A 12571-nucleotide genomic window follows, 5' to 3' on the forward strand; every position below is an offset into this window, starting at 1 on the left:
CAAGGACTTGTAAAACCCTCTGCCTTTCTCCAGTTTCTCAGGCAAGCACACTGGCTAGTTTTGTAAGGACCAGTCTAGCAGTGGAGCTGGAAGTGAGGTGACTTTTGCCTGTTACCCTGATAAGTGCTGGGGGCTCGTAACAGGGCAAGAGTGCCTGGGATGGCTGGCTTGCCCCACGGGTGATGGACATCTTTGCCTGCCTGTTCCTAGAAGCACAAGCCCTTCTCCTGCCCGAGCTCCCCGTTCTGTGAGCTATGGCAAGTCCATCAAACCTTCTTTCACAGTTGTCACTGAAGGCTCTCACATATCAGGCTCGTGTACTCCTGCCAGAGAGCCTCCTTGCACTTGCTCTTCTCCCCGGGATGGGCACCGCAGACACAGCCGTGCTTTGCTTAGCTCGGGATCACGCGCAGCTCGGGGCACGCGTCGCTCTCTTGCCAGAGCACGTGAGCAAACTGGATGTGCTCCAAGCCCGAAGCAAATGAGCAAACTGTGCCTTAAAACTCCTCACAAGATGCTGGATTGGGAGGAGTTACAGAAAAACAGGTTGTGGAGTGGACTTGGAGCATAGAAGCTAAGGGATATGAATCAGCTGCTGGGCAGCAGAGCCTCTTCATGGAAGGCTAGTATGGGACAGCAAATAAGGAGGTCTCTGAACATCCTCTGCCACATCAGACTCTTCTCTACTCCCCCCATTTCCATCTCTCTCCATGTGTTTGCTCCTCTGTTGAAAATACAATAGAATGATGGCTACAGCTCAGACATGCAGCTGGCATCGACTTGTCCTCCTACAGGGCGTGCTTAAAGCATGGTTGGCATGGAGAGAGGAGATTGGAGCTTCTCCTGTAGGAAATGGTAATAAGTTACATGGGAACAACAGGGAGGCATGGGGGTGATCCCTGGGTTTCTTCCTTCATGTCACAGGTAAATGCCTGCACCTGCAGGTACCCACAGCTTGCAGCAACAAGAGGACAGGGTCTAGCAGGAAGAGCCTGCTCACAGTAACTACAGCCAGGCTGCAGTTTGCTTCAGCTTCCCCCTTTGAGATGGAACCCAGCCACCCTACAGGTAGCTCTTTGCACTGTGTTGTCCAGGTAAAGCACAGGCTCTCAGAAAACCTCCATCACGTCCAGTCCACTTTCCAAGGAGCATTTTTACACACACACCACAACATCCTACCTTTGTCCTGCAGGACATCCTAACTATCTAGAAATTTTTGGGCTGGGATCAAGTTGGCTTGCACTTAGTCCTGAAGTTCTTGGAATGTTCCTAAAGGTGGAAGTGGCAATTTTTCCATCTTCTTAGGAGACCCTTGAAGTATCTAACCAGTTACACTAAAAGGGTCTCGTGGTAGAGTATTCTCCAAGAAGGTTCCCAGCCCTAGCAGCAACTAACCTTTCCCCAAATGCAAACTAGTGCACACCTGTTGATTTCAAGAACTGCAGAGATAACTTATCACAATGGATCCATTAACCCCTCTTGGAATTGCATAACCTGATGAACTATTACCATGCACAGAAAGCCAAGTAGGGTATTAGAGGAGATAAAATAATCTGCCAGGCAAAGACCATTGTTATGGCTGAAGAATAATATTCCCTGAGGACTTAGTTTCAAATTGATCTAGGAAGACATAAAAGACCATGCACTTTCAGATCAAACGGGGAGAACTCAGCATAGATACAGGTCACAAAGCAGGTGGCTCAGGACAGGGTACAACTGCACAGAGTGCAGGTACATTTGCAGTGGTGTAAAACCATGGCCCGAGTGTTTTATGAGGACCAGAAATGGACCGTGTGATGAATTTCATAAAGGACATTTTCTCCTTCTGAGCTATCAGCATTAAGAAATACATACATTTTTTTCCACAGTGGAGCAGAACCAGACAGTGAGGAACTTTAGCCCATTCACTGTAATTTGGGACTCACACTGAGGCAGAGAAACTACTCACCAGTCTGGGATTTCCTTCCTTCCCTCCTTGCCTCTACAGTAGTGGGTTTCAACCACTGGAAAGGGGAGGTGGAAACTATTCTACACCTCTGTGGGGAAATTTCCAAGACCGGACGCCCCAAACCACGGGAAGCCGCGTGCCCTGCTGACGGCAGCTCCGCGTAGGGCAGCAATACCCCAAGCCGCTCAAGGTGCAGGTCGCCCACGGGCCCACCTGGAGGCTTGCACGGAGCAGCCCTTCGCGTGCGCGCAGCCCCCGCCGGAGTCGCCCGCGGGGGTCGCGGCGGGGCCGTCGCTGCGCGGGGCGGTGCGCGGGGAGCCGGTGGCCGCGGGGCCGGGGCGGGGCCGGGGCGGTGCGCGGCGGGGCGCGGTGCAGGGCAGCCGCGGGCACACGTGGCTCGGCCCCCCAAAAAGGCGCTCCGCGGCGGCGGGAGCGGGCAGTTCGTCCTTCGGTCCCCGCAGAGCCGCTCCCGGTCCGCTCCGTCCAGCCGTCGGTGGGTGCCGGTGCCAGGGGCCGCGGTTGGCTGCGAAGCGGCGGCTCCCGCCCCCTGCGGAGTCAGCCCCGGGTCCGGGGCGGCCCTACCTGCCGGCACGATGAACCTCACCGCCGAGAGCCACCGCATTCCGCTGAGTGACGGCAACAGCATCCCGCTCTTGGGGCTGGGCACCTACGCCGACCCCCAGAAAGTAAGTCCGGGGACAGGTGCCGGCTGCACTCGCTGCAGCCCCCCGAGCCGCGGCTACCCCCCTCCTTTCCTCCCGTCCCGGCTACTTCTCTCTTTGCTCCTTTCCCCGTGCGCGAAGTTAAAGACCCAGCTCTACTATGAGCAGCGCGGGCAGTGCGCGGCCCGCAGATGAGGCAAAGGTGGGAAGAAATAAGGAAAAATGCCGCCCAGCTCGCGGTGTGCTGCAGCTGCCACCGTCGCCCACCGCCCCGCGCCGCTGGGCGCACGGGCAGGGGCGCGGGGAATCTGGAGTGCAATGCCCGGGTCGGGAAGGGATGGGACCCCCAGCGAGCGCCGGCTCCCGGCAAGGAGGCCAGGAGCCCTCGGGGCCCCGGAGCCAGGAGGGACGGTGCCGTCGGGTCCCCTGCCTTGCCCTCTGCGCCGAGCGTAAATAAAATGAGGGATTTCGGACCGTCTTGCGGCTGGCCCCGACACTTTCCAAGTAATGTTCCTGAAACAAAGACCCAAATTCCTGCATCCTGATTCCTGCGGCTCCCACAGCTGACTGCCAGAGGCCAAACCACTCTCAAATATTCTGCATCCTTCGGTTTTGCGCCGGGCAGGCATCCCGTCTGACCGTGCCGGTCGGCTGCACCCGTGGAGGCTGGGGAAGCACACCTGATGCTTCTTCCCTCTGCGCACCTGGGAGCGCAAAGGCAATTCGGTAGCCACTGCCTTTTAAAGCTCTCCTAAACTGCCTGATCTTTCATCAGTTGTCTTTTTTGTTTGTTTGAAGAGTTGGGAAAGAGACAAAGTGGCCAGAACCCTTCTTGTGTAATAGTTGCGATGCAATGTGTGTGTATGACTCCACATATCACAGATATTTAAAATTACCTTTTTAAAGAAAACTCTTGATTAAAGCAATTTACCAACCACTAAATGGACTATGGTGCATCAATAACGGTGTTGAATTTTCAATAAACACTACTGCAGGCAATGCATGAGTGATGCAGAAAGGGTGTAAGACATCCCCAGGACTGCAGATCTCACTTAACGATGGGGAGAATCAGTAGGAATTCATTACTTCAGAGCCTGGGCATCGTCCCCCACATCACTAGACTTTCTGGAGATATTTTCAGCTAGTGCATTATTTGAATAATGGTTACTGAAACAAAATTAAGGTTTCTAGCAGGAGTTTTGATATAGCAAAGCAGAATGTTGCATAATTCAGTGTCAAAATAGCTCTGAATGAACTTGAAACATCTTTTTCCAGACGTGTACACCATGCCCCGAACCATCAAGTTGCAATTTTTGCCCTAGTTTTAAGTTAAGAAAAATGCAGCTGCCAGCACAAGAGTTCCTACCTTGCTACACTTCCCGCCTGCAGCCCGGACAAGCCGTGGCCCAATACTGTGGCATCAGGCAAGGCTGAGGCAGGAAGCCCAGAGTAGCAAGTAACCTGACAGACCTGAGAGGGGAGCTGGGTGCGATTCCCCTTATGGAGGCAGCTTTTCGGCACTGCTGTTACCCTGATAAGAATTCCCTCTCCAGGAATCCAGCTGTCCCAAAATCAACAGAGCAACAGAGCTGCTTCTTCTCCCCGACGCTTCCTTTGCCCTCCTGTGGTTTGAGGTGTACAGCGAGCCTTTGCACGGAACGCAATGAGCCAAAAGGAGTAATTTTTAGGTAGGGCTCGTTTTCAGCCAAAACAGCCCCAGGTAGTGGCTTTTTGCATGTACGTCCTTTGTTTTCTGCTGACAGAAAGTGGGGGGGACAGGGTGATGCAGGCAGGGCAGGCATTGCTACGGCAACTCCAATTTAGAGCAATTGAAGCTGCTGTGTAACTGTACCCTCAGTAGGGATGGGTGCATATATCCAATCACCCTTTCTCCTTCTCCCTGCGTTTGTAGGAGTTTGATTTTCTGAGCTGTCTTTCTCTTTCTACATGATAAACACGTTAGAAAGTTACGGGTGGGAGGAGGAGCTGAGAAGAGGTAGAGAAAATAGCAGTGATAAGGCACTTGCCACAGTCTCATTTTCGCAGAAGACCGGGTGAAACAATGTATGTTTATCTGGTGGAGCTGGGCTGGAGCTTTACGCTAGGATTAGGACTGCTATTTGAGTCGAAGAACTTGTCACAGAGAGCAGCTGGGAAAACGCAGCGGCAGCAGCGTGCTATGGGATTTGTTGCAGAATTGTGCTGCTGGTCGGTGATGGGGCAGGATGTTTAAATAGGTCACAGCTTAAAATTTGCCCGTTTCAAAAAGGCTGCTTTGCTGATAAGGGGGATGGGGGAGACTTCTGTCGGCTCCTCGCCGTGGCAGCGGAGTGCTGCTTGGCTGGGACAAGCTGCTTTGCCGAGTGCTGACTTGTGCCTGGTGCAACTTCCACTGAGATGCCTGGCGAGGTGTCTGCCCTATTCCTCCTGCCTCAACAGCTGAAAGGCTCTGTGGCAACCCAGGACCGTTTCAAGGTTTATCCTAAGGAGTGAGGCTATAAACTAGCGCTGACACGTTTCCCTTAAAATGCTTAGCTGTAGCCTTTTGTGGCTGAATTGCTTAAGAAGCAGCATCTAAGCCACCCATTCTCCAGCGGTGGGGGCAGGCAGCTGGTGGTAGCGACGGCTCAAGCCAGCCCCAGCACTCTATTTCTGCTCATGAGTCAGATCCCTGCAACTTCTAGTCATTTCGTGCTTTGATACAAAATACAGAGCCATTCATTTGTCAGATTATTCATCTTGCTCTTGCAGGCAGGTTTTTGATTTTATGTTAGCTTGTTGCTTTGATTTTTTTTTTCCACCAGGGTTATTCACCCTGGCACCTCCATGTCAGAGCAGCTTGTCCAAAACAAATCTGTTTTCTCAGTGTTGTGCTGTAGCCCAGTAGCTCGTAATGAGCCTGGAGTGTTCTTCCTGAAGTGCAGGAATGTGCTCGCTGGTTAAGCAAACCAGGCAGATCTAGTTAGGCGCGGAGCGGGGAAATGGGCTTCTCCGGCAGTCGGTTACAAGAAAACAAAGGCAGGAGGCCAGCTTTCACGTTTCAGGCTTTGTCTGCATAAACTGAACAGCAGTGCCTTCAAATCTGAAATGTGTCAGCAGCTTGCCTTGCTCATCTTAAATTACTTAATTTTTCTCCCAAAGACGACTTTGGGAGATAAGTCATGCTTTTCTGGTTGTGAAATACTCAACAAAAGATACATCTATATCAACAAAAGATACGAAGTCAGTCCCCTGCACGAGTTTACTGACTCAATGTAGTACATCGCTCAACAGGAGCAGAGCTGGACCACTGTGGAAAAGGTCTGTTTGATAATCAGACTCATTTTCATTGAATGCTCTTTCCCCCTGGATGCGGGAGAGCTTTTCTTCTGACGGGGTAGAGGCTGGGATGACAATTCAGCTAATTCTTTGAGGCTGAAAAGTGCAATGGTGGGGGTTTCTTTTTGCTTTACTCTCCTACCACAGCAAGAAAGTACAATGAATCCATTGGCTATCAGTTCATCTGCTAACAGGAAGAAAGGAATCTTCACTGGGTCATAGAATTGAATTTGTCATAAATTCAGGTTATTTATCATGAGAAGCATATAAAAAGTTTTTTACAGGTTTAATTGGTGTTTCCTATCCTTATTATTAAATAAAGGAATGCAATAATTGTATAACTATTAAGCTAAATTTTCTTTTGCAGGCAGATTTCAGTGTGTTGAAGTTGGTTTTTCATTCTCCTTCACGCAAGGAAGGAAATGCATGATTTGTATTAGATTCTTGCCTACATGAAAAATTAGGCTGTTTATCCTAGCAAGGATGGACTCGAGTGAAAAAGTGGAAATCTCAGGCACTGACTCCTTCCCCTATTCTCTCTTCACTTCCCAAATATTCCTTCTCCTCATGGGTTTGGGTGGGAACCACAGCGGGAACTGTGAATCAGGACTACCAGAGCACTCCAGACAGCTTTAAAATTTGATGCCAATTCTACCTCTGTTTGGCTCTGTGCATCCTTCTGGCAGAGTCCTGTGAGTGCAGGAGCAGCTCTGCCAAGGCTCCAGCAGATGCACCGTGTCCAGCTCCCCCTCCCTGAGGGCCCCCAAGCTGTTGACCCAATTCTCCAGGGTATTAAGTAGATGGGGGGGAGGAGGGAGAGGGCAGCCCCACAGGGGAGGGTGGTAGAGGAGGACAGGCCCCTTGATGAGCCCCTGGCATTGCCCTGTGCTATGGTAGAACCAGGTAAGTCCATGCCAGGCTCCCACCACCTCCCAGCACTGATTCTTAGCTCCCAGCACAGCCTATTGAGTGGCACTGGTACCCATCTGGAAGCAGATGAAGTGTGGGGATGAGCAGTCTTAGAGGGGAAAGGTGCTAAAAACACTCCTAAATCCTGGAAACCCTATGCCTCGTTAAAGCTGCACTTATGCCTGCTTCACTTTATAACTCATCCCTGTCAACACAGCTAAGATCATCAGTCCAGTGTCTCCACATAAATACTCGCTGTTTCCCTGGAAGGTCAAGGGGCCTTGGCCACAGCTCCTCTCCTGCCTTCCTGTTTTGACTGAGGGAGGACAGGGCTTGGAGGGAAGGTTGTAGCAACCGCACTGTACAGAGGCGCTGCTTCTGAAACATAAGATTGGGCAAAGCGCTCAAGAATAGCACTGGGTGAGGGCTGTTGGCAAGTTACGACTTAGCTAAAAATGAGGTTCTGAGGTAGCCAAATCCATTCATAAATTGGAAGCAGTTTTGTGGAATAGTTTCAGGCAAAACAAATGGCAAAGCATTTCATTTTGGGCACTGGCAGTACAAGCTGAGGAATCAAAGAATTATTAAAGCACTTGGAGGTAGCAGTTGCCTTTCCCTGAATAGCCCGCTGGTAAGGGAATCCACATGGGCGGTGGGAAACCAGATTCAGTCCTCCTCTCAGCCTCTGGGGATTAAACTCATATCAGACAGCTCAGGGAAATAACGTGATCGTGGGGTATGTGATGGAGACAAGAAGGAACATGCACAGGCTGGAGCAGGAGGAGCACCCTCCCCATGGGAAAGCGCACTGCCCACCAGCCCCACAGTGTTGGATGCTGAAGAACTTGGTATGGCATCCAGCCAGGAGGAAGAGAGACCCATTTCCCCAAATCTTTAACTACCACAAAGTAACCCTTGTGAATGCCCAGACAGTCTGGGTTTTGTTTAAGAAGAAATTGCTGGTTTTGAAATTTCAGGGAGAGGAAAAGTTCATCCAGGGCTCCCAGATCCAGTCTGAGTGACCAAGTTAAAAAAATCTGGTTTGGATAAGTAAAAACACTGTTTTGGCACCCTGAATTACTTTTTACACCCAAGCTAGAAGCTGAACAGAGTAACTTTTCGTTGTACAGGTCTAACAGCCTCTAATGCTCTCATGGGATCATTTATGCCAAAAAGTTCCTCGCACAAGGATGTGCATGCAGAAATTTTTTCAATCACTCTAAACCGTGCTGGCTGCACCCCTGCTGCAGGCTGCCTGCCTTTGGAGCTGCCATAGGCTGCTGTTAAGTTAAAAGAGATAATAAATGATTTGTCCCCATGACAGGATCTGGATCTCTGAGCTGCAGTAAGGCAGTAATTACACACAACTTAATTCCCCCTGTTTTCCTCCTGGCCACCACTGGCTCCTGAAATACAATTGGCTAAAGACAGCAATGATTTCAGGTAACTTGTAAAGAAAGTCACCTGGCCTGACCCAAAGCTGCAAAATGAATCATGTATTGAGACTCCCAGAGAGAAGTGACACACCTGAGATCTCTGCAGACAGTGTTGAGCTTAAAGGCTTCCACTTCTTGATCTCTTGCCTATAAATTTCTCCTACTCTGACTCTGACAACTGCCTTCCTCCTGAGGTAAACTTGACTTCTGGACTTTTTACTTGAAAGAGATGAGAGAGGCAGTGACAAGAGCAGGAACTGTTCTAACATCCAAGTGTTCTTACAGCTTTATCTTATTTCCCATGACATGCTATTAAAATAAACATGCAAAGAAAATACCTCGGTCCTTCTCATGTAAGTGATTACACATGAATATGTGTTTGAACTCAGCAAATACTGAGTGTGAAGTTAGCTCTCTAATGAAGTGATCTTTACAAAGCTACATGAAATTACCAGATGTAATGCCAGGGAAATATTTTTTTCAGAGGTAAAATATTGGGAACCCAATTTGAACAGAGCTGGGGGAGTCAGCTGGGATATTTGGTTACGATTATCTTATTTAGGCCCTGAACCTAAGAGGCAAATAAAATTCCTGAAAAAAAAATTTTTTTTGAAGTTATTGGGCTGTATCTCCTAACCAGCATTTCCATAAGACATTGTGTCCCTTCACAGACCCTTTTGGTAACCACCACTGGCTTTCTCAAGCTGCTTTCTTTTCAAGCAGCAGTACTACCTCATGCAGTATTAGTCCTTCTTATCTTCAGGGAGCGCTTTGGAGCAGTGGAGCCACACACAGCAACATGTGGTCTCCCGGGGTTGGCATTTCTGAGATGTTTCAGAGGGTAGCCTCATGTTACCTCGGTCTCTGAGGATATCCTAAAGCCATACACCCAAGTGGAGATTTGTACACTTGAGTCAGGGGTGAAGGGAAGCAGCCCAGAAAGACAACTGTGCGTGATCTGCTGTGTGTCCTGGAGGGCTTGTTGCCTGCCTGTTAGTAAACTCTTAGCCTGGCCTTCACACTGAACAATATTTATCCTGAAACCAAATATCTGGAGCCAGAGCGCTCATGGAGTCATGACTCAGTTAGTTTAGTGCTTGAAGGACTAAACTGTACTGCATCAATTTTGCTTGCACAGACTGCAGATGGCATGCCTTTCCTTCAGTGGCTGGTATCCTGGTGTTGAGTGATGCCCCCACTGATTATTGCTAAGATTTTATTCCTTATTCCTCAGCTAAGTCAGTTACTGGCAAGACCCAGTTGCCAAGAGCAGATCAAGGCAGGATTTCTTGGTATTTGGTGCCCAGATGCCTTGAGGAGGTGCAGCAGCGGGCATCAGCTTTTAGCAGGCAACAGACCAACTTGGCTCTTAGGCAGAAGCTTGTGTGAGGATTCAAGAAACTGCAGTGATTGGGCTCTAGTATTGCCTTAAATCATCCATGCTGTTTGCTACAGAGATGGCAAATATGCCAGGGAATAAGTGGTTTCACACATGAAAGAGTGCTTTCACAGAACAAACTCCTTACAACAAAGAGGTGAGGGCACACACTAGAAGGTTAAGCTAAATCAAAAGGATCTCAGAACAAGTTCTGATTTCATCGATGACTTTTGCTAAAGTCTTACTGTTTCATGACACATTTTAGAATTCCCTTTCTTACATGCTCAAGTGGCAGGTTTACTACCTCTGATTTATCTTGTGTTCTCCTTTTTTCCTCAACCATACAACTTCTCTGTTCTGCCACTGGAGCAGTCTTCCTCCATTTTGTTGTCTTCAACACTTCCTTCGTGTTTAGCCTTGACCTCTCCTCCTCTGCCTGCAACCACCTCTTGATGCCTCAGCTACTGCTAGCTCCCTGTGATCTTGTGTTATACAATGGAACATTTTTGGCTTGCAAAAATGCAAGATTGCGTCTTTATCTCACTAAGAAAGGAAACCTATGTCATACAATTAGAAAAATCAGGTAATTAGAAAAGGCAGATGCTTTTTTTCCTGAAATTTGGCAGACTCAGAAACTCCTAGCTTTTGTGTAAGAACTGTACCTTACCTATTAATGTCAGATTTTAAATTTGGATTTGATAAAATGACTTACCACACAAGTCAATCTGGAGGAAAGATTCTTGCATGCAACTTTCTTGGAGACACAAACTTTGTTCCTGACACTTTGATTTGCACAAAGTCCCTGGTTCTAAAACACTGTTGAATTTGCAAAATGCTCTTTTTCCTCCATGTATCTTCTCTGATGCAATCTCTGTGGTTCTTCATTTCCATGAAACCTGAAGCTTAATAGAAAATAAATTGATAGTATTACTAATCTCTACTTTGTGGTAATGGCTTCTGTTTCCGGTTGTGAACACAATTAATGTCTAATCGTGTGTAGCAGATTAAAAGCTGCAGTTACTGAAGTGGTCAACTTATAAAATTCCTAATGAGGAAGAGCCCAGCCTTGTAGACGTGTGTGAATGAAGGACTAACTTTCTAGCTACAAAAAGGGAGGACTTTGAGCAAAATGGGCACAGAATCGCTGGTCCTGGAAAATGGTGAATTTTTTAGTTTGCTCTGAGGAGCAGATTGTTCTCAGAATGACTTTTTCGCCTCCCCCCAGCCACCCAAGCATGCCTTAAACAAAAACCCTTCTTCTTAAAACGATAGTACCTCTAACCTATGCTGACATCTCAGCTGCTACATGAAATCATTTTCAGTCTGCTCCAGGACCAAGAGGCATATCCCCCTGCAGAGCCGAGGACTTGCACTAATGAATCCGTTGACAGCCAGATAATTGCCTGGCCTTGTGCAGTGATGCCTGCCTAATCCAAGCAGAGGGGCTGGCTCTTGCAGCCACCCTGGCACTGTGTCATTTGGCTCCCAAACGCGGCACCAACACGTGCAGACTTGGACTCGGCAAGAGCACTCCAGAGGAGAATGCTCCCAGAACAAGGGGGCCTTTAGGAAGTGACAACTTCATCTGGGAGTCAGGACAACTTTTGGATGGTGGATATCAGGTGCCACCATGACCCACCAAACTACATGTCTGTCTATGACAGGGGGTAGAATCGTGTTTAATCAGTCCAGATCCAAAACTAATAGAGAGTTAATCCAGATAAGCTTTTAGGACAGTAGCACTACTCAAAACCAGTCACGAGGATTCTTATTTGAAAGGTAACCAAACAGGGAACAGACCTTTTCCATTCCATAGCTGCGTGCTGCAGTGACAAGCACTAGCTGTTTCAATATACCCCTCTTCCAAAAACTACAAAGTTGGCTGTTATCAGTGCAATAATACTAAGCCAAATATTGACACCCAAAAAATAGTACTTTTCTCTTTCCCTATGGCTTTCTAAATATTCTGGGTTTTATTAAAGCCTGCTCAAGAGCCACAGGGAAAGTCATTCTATCTAAATAAAAGTTAAGAAGATTTTTTTCACAGAAGATGAGACAGGGAATCACTGGCATTGTTGTAGAGGGGAAAAACTGAACCCCTACGAGTGAGTAATCGGGATTACCACAACTGAAAGATACGCTTTTTGGCAAGAACGTTTACAGCCCAGTTTTCCAGGCAAAGGTCCATTTTTAAAATGTCCCTGACCGACTCCATACGTTAAATATGGCTGTGCACTCCCATGTGTCCCTGATTCCCCGCAGTTCTCCAAAAAACAGTGTAAGCATGTTCTTGCAGCTCGTGTGGGAAGCTAACATCTGGATTGTCTCTTTGGTTGACCTAGGAGGCCAGATTTGTCAAAACTTGAAAGCACTGTGCAGAAAATGCCTCTCTAGGCTTCAAAGCCAACTCTTGTTGGTTCAGCTAACTAGGTGGTGGAATTCCCCAAGTCTTACAGTTGCCTTTGCAAACACTTCTTCAAACTGGCGCCAGAAACCTCTCCCCTTTAACTTTAGGGAATGAAGCAGAAGAGCTACTGGCAACCTTTTATTCTTTTTTATTGCACCAGCTGGTGCTTTATCTTCCACTTTTACCTCACACATCCCCATGATTGCAGTGCTTGTCTGAAGGGTATTTTGATAGCACCCACCCTCCCAGATAGATCCATGCTTTCCAGGGCCAGCCAGAGGGCTACTGTGTCCTCCAGCTCTTCAGGAAAGTTTCCCAGTCCACCCCACTAGCCTTGTGAGCATGGGGTCCCAGGTGTGCCTATCATGTGCTTGGTTGCTTTAATCCTCTAGCTGCCAGCAGAAAGGTATGGCAGCTCTTTAGCTTCACCTTGCATTAACTGACTTTGTGTCCAGTGAAAAGTTGCAGAGTTCCTAAAACTGAGGATTCTGCAGTTAGGTGTTAAAAATAACT

At 48.2% G+C, this 12571-nt stretch overlaps 1 protein-coding gene across 1 annotated transcript in view; it reads left to right on the plus strand.

Moving 5' to 3' along the window:
• The first annotated feature begins 2430 nt into the window (after positions 1–2430).
• Positions 2431–12571, plus strand: part of AKR1D1 (aldo-keto reductase family 1 member D1) — a 34689-nt gene continuing 24548 nt past the window's right edge. The window contains exon 1 of the mRNA XM_082280864.1: positions 2431–2634. Coding sequence (XP_082136990.1) covers positions 2542–2634 — 93 coding nt within the window. The 5' untranslated portion in view covers positions 2431–2541. The remainder of the gene's footprint in view (positions 2635–12571) is intronic.

Source organism: Coloeus monedula (assembly GCF_965178545.1).
Source record: "Coloeus monedula genome assembly, chromosome: 4".
NCBI lineage: Eukaryota > Metazoa > Chordata > Aves > Passeriformes > Corvidae > Coloeus > Coloeus monedula.